The sequence below is a fragment of the Typopeltis vanoorti genome, chromosome 17, assembly GCF_054136105.1.
Source record: "Typopeltis vanoorti isolate ZY-2024b chromosome 17, IOZ_Tvanoo_1.0, whole genome shotgun sequence".
Taxonomy (NCBI): Eukaryota; Metazoa; Arthropoda; class Arachnida; order Uropygi; family Thelyphonidae; genus Typopeltis; species Typopeltis vanoorti.
The window spans coordinates 89,788,838-89,806,905 of record NC_143565.1 but is presented as its reverse complement, the minus strand read 5'-3'; the positions used below and the strand labels follow the sequence as shown (position 1 = coordinate 89,806,905).

Here is an 18,068-nt window from a genome sequence, read left to right as displayed (position 1 = left end):
TCCACATGACACAGCTCAGCTTTTCCGTCATTGACTCAAATCGAATTATTTCAAAGTGGATAACACAATTTATGAACAACTTGATGGCTTAGCCATGAGCTGTCCCTTATCACCTTCCTGCACTTATCTGTTCATGGAAAAACTAGAAGCTGACATCTTTTCGAAAATAAATCCAAAACCGTTGGTTTGGTGGAGATACGTAGATGATGTTTTCATAATTTGGAAAGGCACAGAAACTACCTTATTTGATTTCTCTTACAAAAATAAATTCCTTCCACCAAAAAATAGCTCACGTTAAAGCTTGAAAAGAATAACCAATTGCCTTTTCTAGATACACTAATAAAGAAACGAGAATGGACAAATCCAGCTCACAATCTATCGAAAATCAACAGACACTCGACGTTACCTGCACTTTAAATCATCTCACCATATTGCGCAAAACTCAGCATAATACGTATGCTTAAAAATAGAGCGACCAATATTATCGCAGAAGAAAAAGATCTCCTTGATGAACGCACTCTCATATCTCAAACACTGGTAAACAACGGTTACCCAAAATGTATAATCAAAAAGATTCTTCATACAAACCCTTCACAGCAACAACCTCCTGTTGCTCAATATACATTGTCCATCGTCGTCCCTTAAGCAGGCTTAGTTCAACAAAAATAGCCAACCTCATGAAGTCTTTCAACATCAGAGTTGCTCTCAAACCTGTCAAACTAAATGTCACATTTTAAGATCTCGTAAGGACATTAATGCCTTCTTCAAATAATCAGGTGTATACAACATCCCATGTTCCTGTGGATTAAATTACATAGGCCAAACATCAAGAAGCCTGAAAATTAAAAAAAAATAACATATTGGGGGACATGAACACAACAGAACAGATACTTCAGGATTAGCCCATTACCTCTCAATCTCTAACCACACCACCGATTGGGGATAACAGCTCCATGCCTTATATAGAAGAAGATTTTCGATGTAGAAACTTCAAAGAAGCCTCAGTTGTACTCCGTTCGGGAGAAACTCTAAACAGAAATCAAGGAATGATTCTGAAAGACATCTGGAAAAGCCTAATAAATTCACTCAGCTTACCAGAATTTAATTTTGCTAAAAACTATATAACGCGCTCAATAAACAATGACTGAGACACCATGCTCATGATGTTACGCATCAGTTTTAATTTATTTGACTGTGTTACTCCATTCTTCTTTTTTACTAGAAAACGTTAGTGTGTACTGTTATACTTGTCCTGAAGAAGCCAGACAGAATAGCTGGTGAAACTTGTTGACGGTTTGTGTATATCGTTTATTAATATCTGGAATAAAACCAAGCAGAAGCTCAAGTTTTAAACTTCTATTATTTTTATATATATTCCTTTTTCTTTTGCTTTGAATCTTACTGAGATAATTCTAGAAGAAATTGGTCTTACATCAACTGTTGAGTTAGGAGCCATTTTAATGATTAGTGCTACACCTTCTCTGTGATGGTTATCTTTCCTTCCTAAGTAAAATATGCTTGCTTTTTTTTATGTCGATTTTTCCCTCGCCTGTCCAGTGGATCTCTGCAATTCCCACTATTTCCGATTTAAACAGTTCAAGTTCTCTCTCTGTCAGTTTTAATTTGCCAGGTTTGTACAACATTCTGATGTTGATGGTTGAAATATTATATACGCAGTTTGCATTCCACATAGCTGTCTTCTCACCTACTCTATGTGGGCTTGAGTTAGGCACGTTAGCATTATTTCTGCTTCTATTTTCTGGCTGATTCATCTTTAAAGATTTTAGGCAATTAATGCAGCCGGCTTGCTTTTCCTCTGCTGCATACCTGTTGGTCTACGGGAGGTATTTCATTTCCCTCCTACCACCCATTTCTGGGAGGCATTCTCTGATCTGCCACCTGGGGATGTGCTTCCTAGGGGTTGCAGGCATCCCCCAAAAGAGCAAATATTATGTCTGGATAAGTTACAAGGAATGCAATAGTGACAAAATACTGGATGCATTTTAATAACGTAATGTTACTACTGGAAGTGTGTGCATTATTAGAGTTTACAGGAAATCCTGGATATGGATACAAATTACATGGGGCCAGTAAACTTTTATAGAGTTTACCTAAATATTAAGAGCTAGGAACTTGAAATATGTTATACATTTCCCTTTTATGATAATTTGAAGAATTGTACATGGTTAGTTGAGTTCTCTTGCATTCCGGACCATCATCTGTAATAACAGATTTTAAGAAAGCAATAAGAGTCAGGATTAAAAAAATGTGGTATTTGGTAAATATCTACCAATATTTTCATTTTATATCATTTTGTATTTTATAATTGAATAAAAATATTTCCAAGAAATATTTCCATAGACCTGAATTCATTAAAATTGAATTTTCTCATGGTTTATGCTGGTAACCAAAAATGGACAATGCTTTCATTATTATTGTTGACATCAGACCTCCATGGAGTTGAGACTCATTGCAGGAGGTCCATGCTATCATGCAAAAAGATGATTGAACTATGCCTTGAACTCATTCACAGTTTCTGCACTCAGTACACTTTCAGTGAGTACATTTTACTGACCAAACAAAGAGCCTGCTTTTGACTCCCTTACTGATATCCTCCTTATAATAGCCTCTTATTCTACTCTTGTTTCCATCTACTCTTTGAAAAATTTCTTCCATGTTAATCTGGTAACAACCCCTCATCAGCTTGCACATCTCAATCATATCCCCTATTCCTCTTCTATTCACAAAGCTTTTCGAGTTGTATTCCATCAGTATATCCTCATATACCACATTCCATAGACCCGAAGCAAACTTAGTGAATCTTCTTTGGACCCTCTGTAATATATCCTCATCTCCTTGAAAACCAGGTGACCAAATCTGTCCACATTAGTGTCGACATGAAGCCTAATCAAGGCCTTATACAAAGGAACCATAATCTCTTTACTTCTGGATTTCAAGGTTCATCCTCATCATTGCCATAATCCTTACAATTTTGTCCTTACAAATTTTAGCAGTGTGATCTCTAAACTTCAAAGCGTTATACCCCTAGACCCATATTTTGCATTTATAAAGGGCACATTGAATTAAAAAAAAAAAACTTAGTTGTAGAGGGAAAGAGATTTGTTTGTGAAATATAAATAACTAAACAATAAACATTGGCAATATATTTTTGTAGCTTAGTAAATAACTATAAAGAGGGCTTATCCAATGAGCTTAATACTGTTGGTCAGGTGATTCATCTAGACCCATGGTTCCCAAACTTATTTGGCTTACTGCCCCTTTTCCAAAAAAAAATTTATGACCCCCCCCCCCCCCCCCCCCCCGAAACTACTTTCTAACGCCTACCCAGCTCTACCTGATACATATAAAGGAAAATTGTATGAAAATCGGATCATGCATTTAGTAGAGGTTTTTGAAGTTTGGAAATAAGACACCTTGGAACTGAAATTTAAAAATTATTTATTGAAATCACGAAAGAAACAGAAATTGCACATAAACATAGGCCATTTGGAGCTGAAAATTTAATAACAGTATTAAAATTCAGAAAACAAACATAAATTGCACATAAAATAGTAAATAACAATCAGTAATATTAAAAACAATCCTAACAAGAAGGATGAGCCTGGTGTGCTGCTACCAATTTATTGATATTTGGCTCTATATTTGTCAGCAGCTTTCATAACTCACTGCGATCAGCTATTTGTAATCAGTTTGTTTTTTTAGTTAAAAGATTTGAGACTACACTGAACCCACATTCCACTAAATATGATGAAAATGCAATTAAAAACTTCTTTTTACTATAGCCCACAATCAAGGATAAAAGTATGGGCATCTGCTTTTGCACATAAATAACTGTACCAGAACTGTTGGCACCCATTTTTGAATTATAATTTCAATTCCTCATTTATTGTTACTTCTATCAGTTCTTGTAATTGTTAAGATTCTTTTGTGACACTTCTGCACGTCAGAACAAGGAGAATCCATTCCAATAATAGGGCAAATAATCTGTATTGTGGGATGGGTTGTTTAGTATTATACGGCAGAAAATTAACTTCTCTTTTATGAATATTGTAGTTTATAAAGTGATAACTATTTTGCTTGTATAACAGTTTGAAAATTTTACGTATAAAGCATGTGATTTTTCGTGTTGGTGACTCGTGCATTGCCTTATTTGGGACCCATTTGCACTTGAAAATGGGTCCCAAACTTAATTGAGTATTTTCATTTCAAGAATATCTCTAAATCATTGGTTGAAATCATAATGGAGCCTCCAAGTGCCTGACAATAGCTGAGCACATCTTCATCACATTTTTCCACTGTTGATAGATTTGAAAATTGGCTGAATTCTCCTCATCCTAAGTTTTGTTTATACAGGACAAGTTTTGAACACAAACACAGAAATAACAGCTTTTGTTTTTATTAAAATCAGCTCATCTCCTTGGAGCTGCAGATTTGTTTCATTAAATATGTTAAACAAGTCGATCAAATAAGCTACTGCACACCCACAGATGCGAGACCCTTCGACACTTCTGCACGTCAGAACAAGGAGAATCCATTCCAATAATTGGGCAAATAATCTGTATTGTGGGATGGGTTGTTTAGTATTACACGGCAGAAAATTAACTTCTCTTTTATGAATATTGTAGTTTATAAAGTGATAACTATTTTGCTTGTATAACAGTTTGAAAATTTTACGTATAAAGCATGTGATTTTTCGTGTTGGTGACCAATTCATGCATTGCCTTATTTCTTTCTCCCCTTCAACATGAATTGACTCTTCTTGGCACCGAGCCAACTGAGGTTCTTGTATCTGTGTCAGACAGTACATTATTTTTGAAATTAATCAACTTGTCTCTTAAAGAATCATCCCTGTTTTCTAAAAACTGTAGCACTGAGTCAAAGAGTTTATAAAATTGATTCAAACAGGCACCCTTTGAAAGCCAAGGAACTTCTTTATGGAGCAACAAGCAATTGAATTCTTCATCATTTTCAATACACAGTTGTCTAAACAATCTGTCATTGAATGAATGACTTTTGATTTTGTTGACTGCTATAATTACATAATGTAATGAATGTAGGCGATAACTCAGGTATTTGGCAACTAAATGTTGATGATGAATCCCATAGTGTACAGTGAATACATTTGGCACCCATCTTTGAAATATGCAATAAAACCTCAATAGTACCCTACCATCGCTGAAGCACCATCGGGTAGCAACTGACAAGATATTATTCAGAGGGATTTCTTTTTCTTTATAAAACTCTTCCAATGCATGAAATATCGATTCTCCTTTAGCGTCAGTTAGCAAATTTTTAGCAAATAACAACCATACATATGTATGGTTGTTATTTTAGCTGAAATTGCTGAGACTATAGGAAGTTCAAAAGAACACACAGGATATATTTTGCATGAAGAATTGCAAATGAAAAAGCTTTGCACAAGATGGGTGCCATGCTTGCTCACAGCAGATCAAAACCACATTCTTTATAGCACTTGCATGAAAATCTTTGAACAGTGCTTGGAGTGTTTCAACAAGAATAAAACTGATTTTGTGTGTTGATTTATTACTATGGATCAGCAGTCAAAACAGTGGACAGAAGCTGGTTGTTCAGCACCAAAGAAGACAAAGTCATTTCCATCAGCAGGAAAGGTCATGGCATCGGTGTTTTGGGATGCTAAAGGCATTTTGTTTATTAATTATCTTGAAAAGGTAAAACAATAACTGTAATCTACTCTATTCTATAAAATAAGCTGAAATTGGAAACAGGTGTGACTTCGGCTTGAAACGGATGTAGACTAACGTTTTTGTCAAGTTATTTGAAACTCAGGGGCTACCCTGAGTGTTGAGTCTTCAAAATTTGAGTCATCAGAATTCAAGGAGAACTGGCCTACCAGTCTGGAACATGGGTGGTTGGGCACCGTAGGCATCAAGTGGTGGAGCCCCACCCCAGTAGTCTTATATAAAGGACAAAAATTAGGTGCTGAAGAAAATTTATCATTAAAAATTTTGATGATATAACTGTTGTATAATGTAAGTAAAGGCAGTAATGGTTGCTTTATTTTCCAAGGAAAGGCAAGTTACAGCCAAGCAGCATTGAAGTCCGAGAACAGGTCTTAACAAGCAAAGTGTTGGCTGGTGCACACTTTCAAGCGATCGGGATTTTACAAGTCCAGTATGCATCAGCAGGAACATGTGCATGTTATGACTTGTCACTGTATAATACTATAAATACATGAGACATATAAAATCAGTTTTAGATTGTTTCTGAATTGTGTGACAAGCAGCTAACAATTTGATGTAGCGAATAAAAATTTTAGTGCATATTTGAGATCTAGTCTGTACCTTACTTACACGGATTACACACAAAGCAAATTGTTGTTCCAATAAAACAGCAGGTTTCACATGGGTATTTTTATACCTTTTCCTGAAAAAATAATTAGGTATGTGAGAAACTGCATTGTAGCAATTTTGTAAATTTAACATTTTTTTTTTTTTTTATTAAAAAAATATATAGATAATATCATGGCTGAACCCAAGAAGAAATTTGACAATATACGAGAGTGGTCTGTAAAGTTCTCGGCCTGACAATGAAAAAAAAAAAAATTTATAATTTCAAAATTATTTTTATTTTTCAACATAAACAATAACTGTAATAGTCTTAAGGGAAATTATGTGGAAAAAGAAAAATAATTTTGAAATGATAATTTTTTTTTTTTTTTTTTTTTTTTTTTCATTGTTAGGCCGAGAACTTTACAGACCACTCTTGTATATTGTCTGAATTTCTTCTTGGGTTCAGTCATGATATTATCTATATATTTTTTTTATAAAAAAAAAAAAAAAATGTTAAATTTACAAAATTGCTACAGTGCAGTTTCTCACATACCTAATTATTTTTTCAGGATAAGGTATAAAAATACTCACATGAAACCTGCTGTTTTATTGGAACAACGATTTGCTTTGTGTGTAATCCGTGTAAGTAAGGTACCGACTAGATATCGAATATGCACTAAAATTTTTATTTGCTACATCAAATTGCTAGCTGCTTGTCACACAATTCAGAAACAATCTAAAACTGATTTTATATGTCTCATGTATTTATAGTATTATACAGTTGACAAGTCATAACATGCACATGTTCCTGCTGATGCATACTGGACTTGTAAAATCCTGATCACTTGAAAGTGTGCACCGGCCAACACTTTGCTTGTTAAGACCTGTTGTTGTACTTCCATGCCGATTGGCTGTAACTTGCATTTTGTGCCTTTTCTTGTTAAATAAAGGAACTATTATAGCCTTTACTTACATTATACAACAGTTATATCATCAAAATTTTTATCATAAATTTTTTTCAGAACCTAATTTTTGTCCTTTATGCTTTCACTGCCCGCTTTTGCTCATGAAGCCACTACCACCTCCTGTATCATTCCAGCACCCCCAAGGGAGGGTAGTGCCCACTTTGGGAACCAATGATCTATAGTTTATAGGAAAATGTGGGAGCAAGCAAAAGTAAGAAACGTAGAAACATTTTCTTACTTTTGAAACTTTTAAGTTTCTTTCTACATTTACTATAAAATGTGGAAGAATCCATTTATTATTTATTTCAAATGATCTTGGCTCTATACTTAGAAAATTTGAACAGTTATTATATTTAGGGAAAGCAACATTTTATTTTTCATTTTAAATAATTTTTAATTATTTTTAATTTTAAAAAATATAAACATAAATGAATGGAACACGTTCAAAGAATGAAAACAGAAAGATTACCAAAACAAGCCTTAAAGTACAAGCCATTAGGAAAAAGAAAAACAGGACGTCCTCTTAAACGATTCAACGATGACTTCTAAGGCCAGAACAGGCCATGCTAGGCCTAAATTCTTGATACACATGATGATGAAAATTTTATTTTTGCTTTTTATCAAAGAAGAATGCTGACAGATGTCATGTAAATGGTTTTGGTATTAGGTGTCTAGAGAAAAAGTTTTGTTTACCAAGCATGCTGAAGCTCAAATTCAGAAAAATTTAAGCATTTAGGGTGAATATGTATGAAGGCACCCATGAGGCAAGTTAGTGTGACACTGACCAAGTCTCTCACACAAAAATATTGAATAGCATAATCAATTCAGGAAGTATATTGGGGGGGGGGTACTAAAGGGATTCTGCAGTATCTATATACTAATGCCAGAAGTATCAGGAACAAGAGAGGAGTTTTTCTCATAGGTTAGTGCAACCTTGCTAAAAGTTATAGACATTAATGAGACTTGGCTAACAGCAGATTATGTAGTTACAGGGATAGCATGTGAATGGTTTAGTATTTTCAGGGAAGATAGAGAAGATAGGATTGGGGGATGGTTATAGCTGATGATAGCAGATGAATTGCAGCCAAAAAGAATATTAGATAGACAGGAGGATAACTGTTTATTTGAAGCAGTCTGGTGTGAGATCAAGCCAATAAGACAAAATGTACATTTGGTTACTTCTATAGGCTAGGGGGTTCTAGGAGGCCTAGACATACATCAGCAAATTAGTACAGTGAGTACAGGTCAAGTGATTATTATGGAGGAACTTCAACTATGGAATATAGATTGGAAAGAAGAGAGATCATGTGGCAAGAAGGAAATGGAAATTATACACCTACTGTGAAATAATTACTTGAGGCAGAATGTCATGGAGGGACTCAAGGTGCAATAGTATTGGACCTGGTCATAGAATCAAAAGTTTTTTTGTAACTAAGGTGGCTATATTGCCTGCAGTTGGGGAAAGGGACCATGCAGTCTTGACTTCAGAGATTGTAAAAAAAAATGAGGAATATTCTGTCATGGGGGGGGGGGTATTTGTGGAACTACAAGGCAGGTGATTATGACAAGCTTAGAAGGAAGTTTAAATCTGTAATATGGCATAAAACACTGCAGCATAAGGATGTTAGCAGTGCATGAGAGATACTTAGGGGCATCTAGAGTAATCTATATTACATTTTATACCTATGGTAAGGAGGGTTATTCAGGTAGGAGTGAGATGGATGAGTACTATCATTAAGCACAGCTGCAGAAAAAGAAAATGCAATGGAGGGTTTATAAGGAGAAAGGTGACCAGTATAGTAGGAAAGGAAAAATCAAGAGAAGAAACTAGCTGAGCAGGCCAAAGGAAATCCCAGATTTCTTTCAGTATGTAGGAGGAAGAGGAATAATGACTATGGAAGAATAGCCTTTATGAATGCTGATGGTCATGAGGTGACAGAAACTGATAAAATATTTAAGTTGGTTAGTGACCACTTTGAAAGGGTATATCATCCAAGTGAAGTTAATGCTGTGACATATGTGAGAAAGAGTTATATGGGAGCGGAGGTAGATGAATTGGAGGTTCTTAGATATTGCAGAATCTCTATGTAAATACAGCTGTGGAATTAGATGGATATTAGCACGTTTTGCAGGAATGTGCAAGGTGTAAAATCGTGTATAGAAGAATTTTTATACAAAAATACCTTATATACCGATTTTATTGGAAAACGAAATTCTATTCAACATTCTTGTGATTAATCAGCAAAATTTGTTATGTTTAGTAATATAGAAATAAATTTTTGTGAAAATTGTTAGTGTAACTGTAAAAATTTTGTAGAAGAACAAAGAACATTAAATGTGAAATAATTTGTGTCAAAAGAAAGATATTTCCAGACAGATTATCTTATTAACTTATGACCTAGGGCTATTACAATCATGAAGGTTAAATATGTACAGGGGCTTCCCGCCTTAATGCAATGACGGAAAAAGGTGGCGGGTACAGACCCACAAAATACCCAAGGGATTAAAACGTAGCAGAACCCAAGGTCAAAAGAGCCGGATAAAAAGGGGTTGCTACGGAGAAAAAAAAAGGGAAAATTGGCGACGTAGTCACAAGAAGGTTATGGTGAGGCAAGTTACGCAGTTCTGATGTAAGTTACAAGGGTTGCAAAGGAGGTCAGAGGTTACACAGTTGCAGCGGAGTTTTGCTAATCGTCTTCAGGTGGAAGGCCACACAGAAGGAGAGGCAGATTCAATGTGTGTGGCAGAATAAGTTCGTCTTCGTTCTGTTTTGAGTCCAGGTTCGGGAAAGCTGTCCCGATTCAAGGTCGGAGTCCTGCATTCCAGCCGATGGATGCCAGAAGTGACAGACAACTAATCTGAGTTGTATGTTGAAAATTTATTTTTCACTTGGTTAGACTATAATAAATTTAGTTTAATCCTTTATCCAAGCGTGAGCAAACAAAGTTTGAGCCTGAACCCCACTCCTGAAGATACTTTCAGGTGCAAACTTTGTTTGCGCACACTTAGAGAAAGGATTAAACTAAATTTATTATAATTTGAGTTGTGTTTGAAGAAAGTAGTTACTGTATTTTCATGCTGCCAAGTTCCTGAAGTTCGTAATAGTAAGAAGAGATCTCACAAATCCCGGAAAAAGCTCCCATGTGCATAGCTAAGATCGGAAAGTATCAGAGGAAAGAGAATTCAAGAATCAATGAGAGAGGACTAGACTACCATTTCAAAGTAAGGTTATTTATGTTGTTTTTACTAAAGACAGAATTGTGACAGTGATTTGTCTGAAGTTTTCTTTGTAATAATAATTGAGGACTATAGGCATTAAGCTAGTCTTAGAATTATCTTGTTCAGTTGTATGAGAGAAAACTTAGCATACTTTAAGGTGAAATGATACGTGCTTAATATTGTTGGTATTAGCTAAGCCTGCCTTTTCTCTGTGTGTGATTATGTGTTAACTAAAGAAATATCATTGACACGTTATTTTACAAGGATTGTTTACCTAAGAGGTTTCATTGTATTTGTATTCATGAGTCGATATTGAAGTATAGAGCTGGAGAATTAGCTTGTAATTTTGGCATTAACCATTTTGTACTTTCTTTGATGATGAATAAATTGTTTTCTTGTTTAAATAATTTGCTTGATCCTTGCATACCAATGCACTGCTCATAAAATTCCAATCTGTGTGTTCTATAGTTGAATAGCCACAACTATAGTATAGGAGTTTTACGTTGCTAGATTTAGTATTAAGTAAGAGAGAAAGGTTCCGTGTTTTACTGAGTGTTTTTCTTAGGAAGGATATTTACCTGTCCACGAATTTTGGTGGCACAGCTAGAAATCAAATAAATTTCCAAAATTCAATTTAGAAAAACGCCAGTTGTTCAGACAAAGAGATTGGCTCCAGCCAGAGGCAATTTCTTAGATCTGAAAGTTTTTGCACACGTGAACAATAATATTTGCAGCCTTGAGACAAAAGGGAAAGAGAGGATTGAAATTTAAGATATTAAATCAAGCAACGTATTAAGAGCTCGGAGTTATGACTGTTTGAGTTAAAGTAAGGTTAAAGTATAAAGTTAAAGTAAAGTAAAATTTTGACAATAAGTTTGAATAAATAAAACAATTGTAAATAAGATTTTACAAAGGGAACTGTCAATACCTCTGATCAGGTTCTTTAAGTCTCAGCCTTGGTAGAGTTCGAAAGGACTGGAACAATGACAAAATAATTCCCTTGCATAAGTGAGTTTCTAAGAGTGCAGTAGCAAATAATAGACCAATCAATATCTCAGGAGTGGTGGAAAAATTGATCAAAAAGATAATTTCAGAATGGGTGAATAAGAATATGATACTCTGAGCAGCAATTTGGCTTTATTATTACCGACTTTTAATAATAGTGACAGCTGAGTTAGATAAAGGAAATGCCCACATGATGACTCTGCTGGATTTTGCAAAGGTATTTGACTAAATATCACATGGAGCTCTGTTAAGCAAATTAGTACAAATGGGGATGAATATGACACTGGTTATATGGATAAGAAAGTGGCTGCTGGACAAACATCAGAAAGTGGTATATGGAGGAGCAGCATCCATGCGAAAGCTAGTATGCCACAAGGTTCACTACCTAATTTTGCATTAAATTAAATGTGTACATAAATGATATAGAAAATAACCTAAAATAATATATCAGTTGTTTGTTGATGATGCAAAATTGGGTAGGGCAATAGTAAATCAAGGCTATGTGGAGAGTTTTACAGGATGATTTAAATAGGCTGTCAGCATGAGCAAAAGATAATGGGTGTTAGTTTAATGTTGAGAAATGTCAAGTTATGCATTTTGGGATTAATAAATTACAAGATGTGTACCACCGGATGAAACTGTACTCCAGAAAATAGATGAAGCTAGGGATTTAGGGGTTGTGGATAGAGAGTTAAAGTTTAGAGGACTGACTTGTGGCCAAGATTGCTAAGGTACCTCATAAGATTACTTGGCTATTGAAAAATCAATAGCCAAGTAATCACACTAACAAATAGAGATAAGGAAGTTGTCATTCCTTTTCTAAGGCCTTGATACATTCACATCTGAATTACTGTGTTCAGATCTGGTTTCATGGGGGATGAGGAAATTGTAGAGAGGATTCAGAGGTGAATAACCAAGATGGGGTGAGTGGTCTGTGGAACATTCCCTGTGAAGATAGACTCTGGAAGTTGGGTAAGAGGTGGTTAGCAAGGGCATGAGGATAGATTTTTCACTGGGAGAGTGGTGAATGAATGGAATGGGTTGCCTGAGTCATTTGTAAGTACTTTGTCTGTTAATGGATTCAAAGAGAGGTATGATAGTTTGTGTGGATAGTTTGGGTCTCCCATGATGAGTCTTCAGACTCCATGGAGGTGCCCACACATTAGTAATAATGCATGCAGGCATTAGGTGCAGAAAGCAAATGCTTATATATAGCAAATAAAGATATATTTACCTTTAACACATAAACACAAGAAACAGTAATAGTATTTTATTTACGAACATTTTCGCTTTAAACTAACAAGCCATCTTCAGTGTAGGGATGGTCAAACAAGGTAGAATGCTAACAGTGGATGACTTCAAAAGATATTAGTGCCACACGAACATATGATGAGACCAAATTAAAGTATGAATATGATACCTAAAAAAAAATAGCAATTATGCAAGAATGAGACTCTTCCATATTTTTGGTAAAGACATGATTATTTTGATTCAAGTTTGGATGGTTCACCAAGGCTTCAGCACTCTCTTTAAATAAACATTTGTAATTAAAGTGACATCAACAAAGCAATTTGGTTTTTGACCAAAAGATTCTATATTCAGTATTCACATTCACACCATATTGTGCCAAGACAGATTTTCAGGTTTATTATAAACAATGTGAGATTGATGCTCTTGTATTTTTTCACAGAATGACCAGTTTGTCCTAAATAAAAATTACATTCATATGGTACATACTTGGAAGGATAGTTTGGGTCTCCATAGAGTTTCTATAGGGTAGTTTGGCTGCCTTATAGAAAGGTAGCCAAATTAGAGTTTTGGCTTTTTTATTAATAGGAAAGGATGTTGGCATCAGGTTATATTTCTTTAATATTCTTGAAACAGATTTGGAGATGTAAAGATTCGAAACTCTTTAATTATAATACACCTGGAAGTCCAGCATGACACAGTATGGTGTAGATACCAAACATAGAATCTTTTGCTCACAAACCAGATTGCTTCATTGACATTGATTTAAACAGAAATGTTTATTTAAGGAAAGTGCAGAAGCTTTAGTGAACTGCCCAGATTTGAATCAAAAGGATTTTACATTGTTACCAGAAATACAGAAGAGTCTCATTCATTCCTTAGTCATCACTAGTAGTTGCATCATGTGTTCACATGATGCTAATATCTTTTGAAATAATCCATTGTTAACATTCTGACTTGTTCAACCATTCCTACACTAAGGCCGAAATATTTGTAAGTAAAATATTATTGTTTCTTGTGTTTACATGGTAAAAATATAATCATTATAATACAAAAGCAAATAAAGGTGTACATGCATTATGTGGAGTTGCTTGGAATGTTTGAGTACCACAAGAATGAAGAAAAGGAATGAAGTGTACACTCATTATCCATGAATGTCATTTCAGCATGAGCAAAAGTACAGAATAATTGAGCTCATGTTGAAATTGCACTTGTGGATGATGATAGTATATGTTATTCCTCCTCTTCATCTGATAAATCTTGTGGTGGTCAAACATTCCAAGCCTCAAGTTTTTCTCTTACCAGTGCTTGGAACACTGATTTGCATTCTTTGGATTCAGGGAAGCCTTGCTAACTGCAATACCACCATAACACAATTATATCTACTTTCTCACAAGAAAAATTGAGCTTCACCTTCCCTTGTCTTTGATAATACCCATATCTCCAAATATGATTAGATATTTCCTTCTTGGGCTGACTGATATCTCTAGCTTTTCCTGATGCACACCCATCACATCATATTCTCCTCCATCTCCAAGAAACATTTATATGCTTTTCCACTCGAGATACTACTAGTGACTTGTACAACTCCTGACCTTATATAATCCAAAATTGGTAGTGCACCAAACAATTTTCCGAACATGCTTGGTTTCTCTCTTGCAGATATGCTCCAGTCATATTCTCATAATTATCTGCTATTGTGTTGTGCCTTTTCTGAAGGTATTTTCACAGATACCATTCTGCTGAAACTTGCTTCTATTCTCCACTCCACAGCCAGTCAATATTTGGTGTTCTGGAACAATCTGAAGAAGACTGTTCCAAAAAATAGAGGAATGAATATTTTTTCAAGTACTACAACCTCCAACTTTTAAAGAAAACATGTGATAGGTTCCATCTTTTTCTTTTTAACCACTTGCCTACATAAAGCACTGATGTGCTATAGGTTTTGCTAGTGCTCATGTTTTAGGCTAGTATAAAAATGAAGAGTAATTCAAAGCAAAATATAAATATTTGGAAATTCAATCTCTGCTCTGGAAAAAGTATATTAAGAAATTGTTTTGGAGTATTAAAAATTAATGCAACAGTTATTATATTTTAGTTTTTGCTGTAAATTGCATTAATCCATGAATGCTGAAGTGTAGTTTTTCTTTCTTTAGGATATGGTATTACATTCAATGTACTATGGAGCTGGGCAGGAAATGTTAATGTGTATGACTGTATATCAGGGATGGGTAAGCATTTCCCTTTTATTATTCTTATTTCATTTGAAAATTGTACATAATGCTTTTTATAAATCATAAAGCTCATTTGTTAAAGAACACTGAAAATAAGATTTTTATATATATCCAAGTTTCAAAGATCAATTCAAATTGCTAACTTGTAAAGGTAGGAGAAGAAGAATGTTTGAATAGAAGGCTTAAATATTTGAGCCTGCCTTAATTTTTGCAAATCACAATAGTTAACTTGTAGGGACCACAGTTGATACAATGACAAAATGTGTTCTTGCTGGAGATCGGAGACTAAAAAGCTGAGTTGAATTCCACATCTACTAGCAATTCAGGAAAATTTTCGAAAAAGGCACAGGATTAATAATAATGCTATTTTGCTCGGTACAAGTCATTAGGAGTCAATATGTCATGATCCATTATAAATGCCACAAATATTCAAAGATTTCTTGACTAAATTTAATAATTACTTGACAACTTTGGCATGGAAATCACTAATAAAAATATTAAAACTGTGAACAGGAAAACATGAAACATTGATTACATTCTCATATGAGGCTGTTAACACATTTTACCAAAATATCTTGGCACAAACAATGGAAATAGAATGAAAATATGGGAATAAATAAAATCTATATGGTGGGATGCCATTTGAATAAGTTATATGAAAGCAGGAGAAATCAGCAAAAAAGTATCAGCTGGTGATATAGAAGACAGTTTTCAAAGTTTTATGATGTAGTTTTGAAAGTTGGTTTAGAAATAAAAGACAGAATATTTGACAGGAGACTTTTGATCAGTGAATAATATGTCCATTAAAAAATACCCAGTATTTTTTAATGGACATAAATAGCTACTTTTTTAAATTAAATAAATAATTAAATTAATCTACTAGTTTTGCCTCTAAATCTTGTGGCCTCTTTCCCTCTTCTGGGTGAATATTTAACAATAAATGTAGTCTGCAAACATGAGTTAGCTGTTTTTCAGAATTTTGTACAGATGGTTGGTAAAAAAAAAGTTGAAGTTTGACATATGAAAAAATCTGGTAAGCAATTTCCAAATATCAAACAGGATACAAAAAAGATACAAAAAAGACAATTCAGGAAAAAAGCTTTTCAAAATGCTACAGTTATATGGTATAAATGGAAGATAATGTATGGTTCTATATTAACCACCTAACCAGCCATTATGGATCAAATACGCATCCTCATACGCTTCATATCCATCATATATTTCAATGTAATATCAATGGTATTACAATCTTAATGTGCACTTTGCATCCATGATAACCTTCACATCTATAGATGTCTTGGTCGGTAGCTTGGTTAAGTCAATAGTTAAATCTAACTTGGATGCACAGTAAGATGGTTTGCTATAAAATCTAGTTTATGACAAACAATTAACTATTTTCACACATATTCATCATATACATGGTGTTTTATATTATGCATATATACATTTTAAAAATTTATGTTTCATGAACAATATGAATAATTTGAATAACTTTTTTGTATCTTAAAGTGAATTTCCTTATAACTGGACAGGCCAAAGAGGAAGTGTTTTTGAATATCTTTCAAGGTCTCTGAACCGCACTCTTTTTGCATGGAGTATATGAAAAATCAAGTTTATGAACTGCATATATTAGCAAAAATATGGAGGGCATTACTGCAAGAAACAGAATATTTCATGTGATTTGCTTGTGCTTTTAAGTTTGTTGAACTGTTGAAGAATGGTGTGCTCATGTATTTGTGTTGAAGGTGGGCAATTTGATCATCTCCACTTTGTTTGGTTTATTGTAGAAAATTGTATGGTATTAAATATGTTAACAGTTACAACTTTGTTCTATTGCACTGTGCCAATTAATGTAAATATGTTTTCCCCTCATTTTCTAGGTGTTGTCACTATGCTTACATGCTTGAAAACTATATATATAGTTTTCAAGTATGCAAGCATAGTGACATCTATTCAGTTAGAGAATCAAATAGACACAGCAGAAATTAAGTGCAGCAAAACTTGGCTAATTATGTTCTTGAAACTCAACATATCTCATCAATCCTGGAGTATTTTGAGTTAATGGAAGTTCTCTAAGAGGAAACAGTAGCAACAAATTTCTTTGCATGCAGTTACTCAAGAAATTAACAATCATACTAGTATCTTCAACATACACTTTACTGCCAAGCATATTCAGTTTCTATTTAAGCAGTTAACAAAAGCATTAACAATGCACTTCATAAGCTCGAAAAGAAGCCATTCTCACAGTGAATGGCTTCTTTCCTATAAACTATAAGTACTGCTGCATTATTCATCTTAAAAACAGAATATTTTACGATATTTTTATTATGATATTTTTACACATCTTTTATTTCAATTTTAAATGAAACAGTTTTAAAGTAAACAGAATCATGTAAAGATATCTAAATATCTTTACATGATAGCTAGTACAGTGAGGAGCCAATTGAATAAATTTATGTGGCATAAAAGAGAAATGAATTAAGTAAATGAATCGGTTCTATGGATGAAGCACTTCAGGAAGGTATCCCTCCGGAATAGCCATCCAAGGCATGATGTTTATACTACTATACCTGGCAACTATAGATAGGTGAAGTCGCATCTCTCCCGATGAATGTGGGATAAATTAGGGTGAATACCCCCTCCCTTCCCAGATTTGCAATCACATGGAATCCCAAATGTCATCACATAAAGGCTGTAGAGTTCATGGCCATAATTGACATTGTAATTACCCAAATATGACAAATCCATCTCACCAAAATAATGATACAGGATTAAACCGTTCAAGGCGATCTGCATTAATAAGAAAGAAAATAATCTCTTCAGGATGAAATTCACTTGGAAGAGCTCTTGAAAGAAAGAAAAAATTAAATGGAATGTGATCAGACTCTTATAAGTGCGATAAAGAGGAGAGCATCTAAATAAACTACAGGATTGGACAGTTATTATACCATTCCGATTGTGATGACTCATTTGGTGGCATAAGTTTCTAATATATAAAATATTAATAGATAATGTAATCTAAAGAAATATCAATCAGAATAGCAGAAATAGGAATACCTATAAAC

The 18,068-nt window shown here is 34.2% G+C and overlaps 1 protein-coding gene across 2 annotated transcripts in view; it reads left to right on the top strand.

The window, feature by feature from the left end:
* LOC150097617 (uncharacterized) overlaps positions 1-18,068 on the top strand; it is a 334,050-nt gene that overhangs the window by 286,949 nt on the left and 29,033 nt on the right. For both annotated transcript variants that reach the window (XM_090407322.1, XM_090407323.1), the window contains exon 17: positions 14,926-15,000. In XM_090407322.1, coding sequence (XP_090263448.1) covers positions 14,926-15,000 — 75 coding nt within the window. The remainder of the gene's footprint in view (positions 1-14,925; positions 15,001-18,068) is intronic.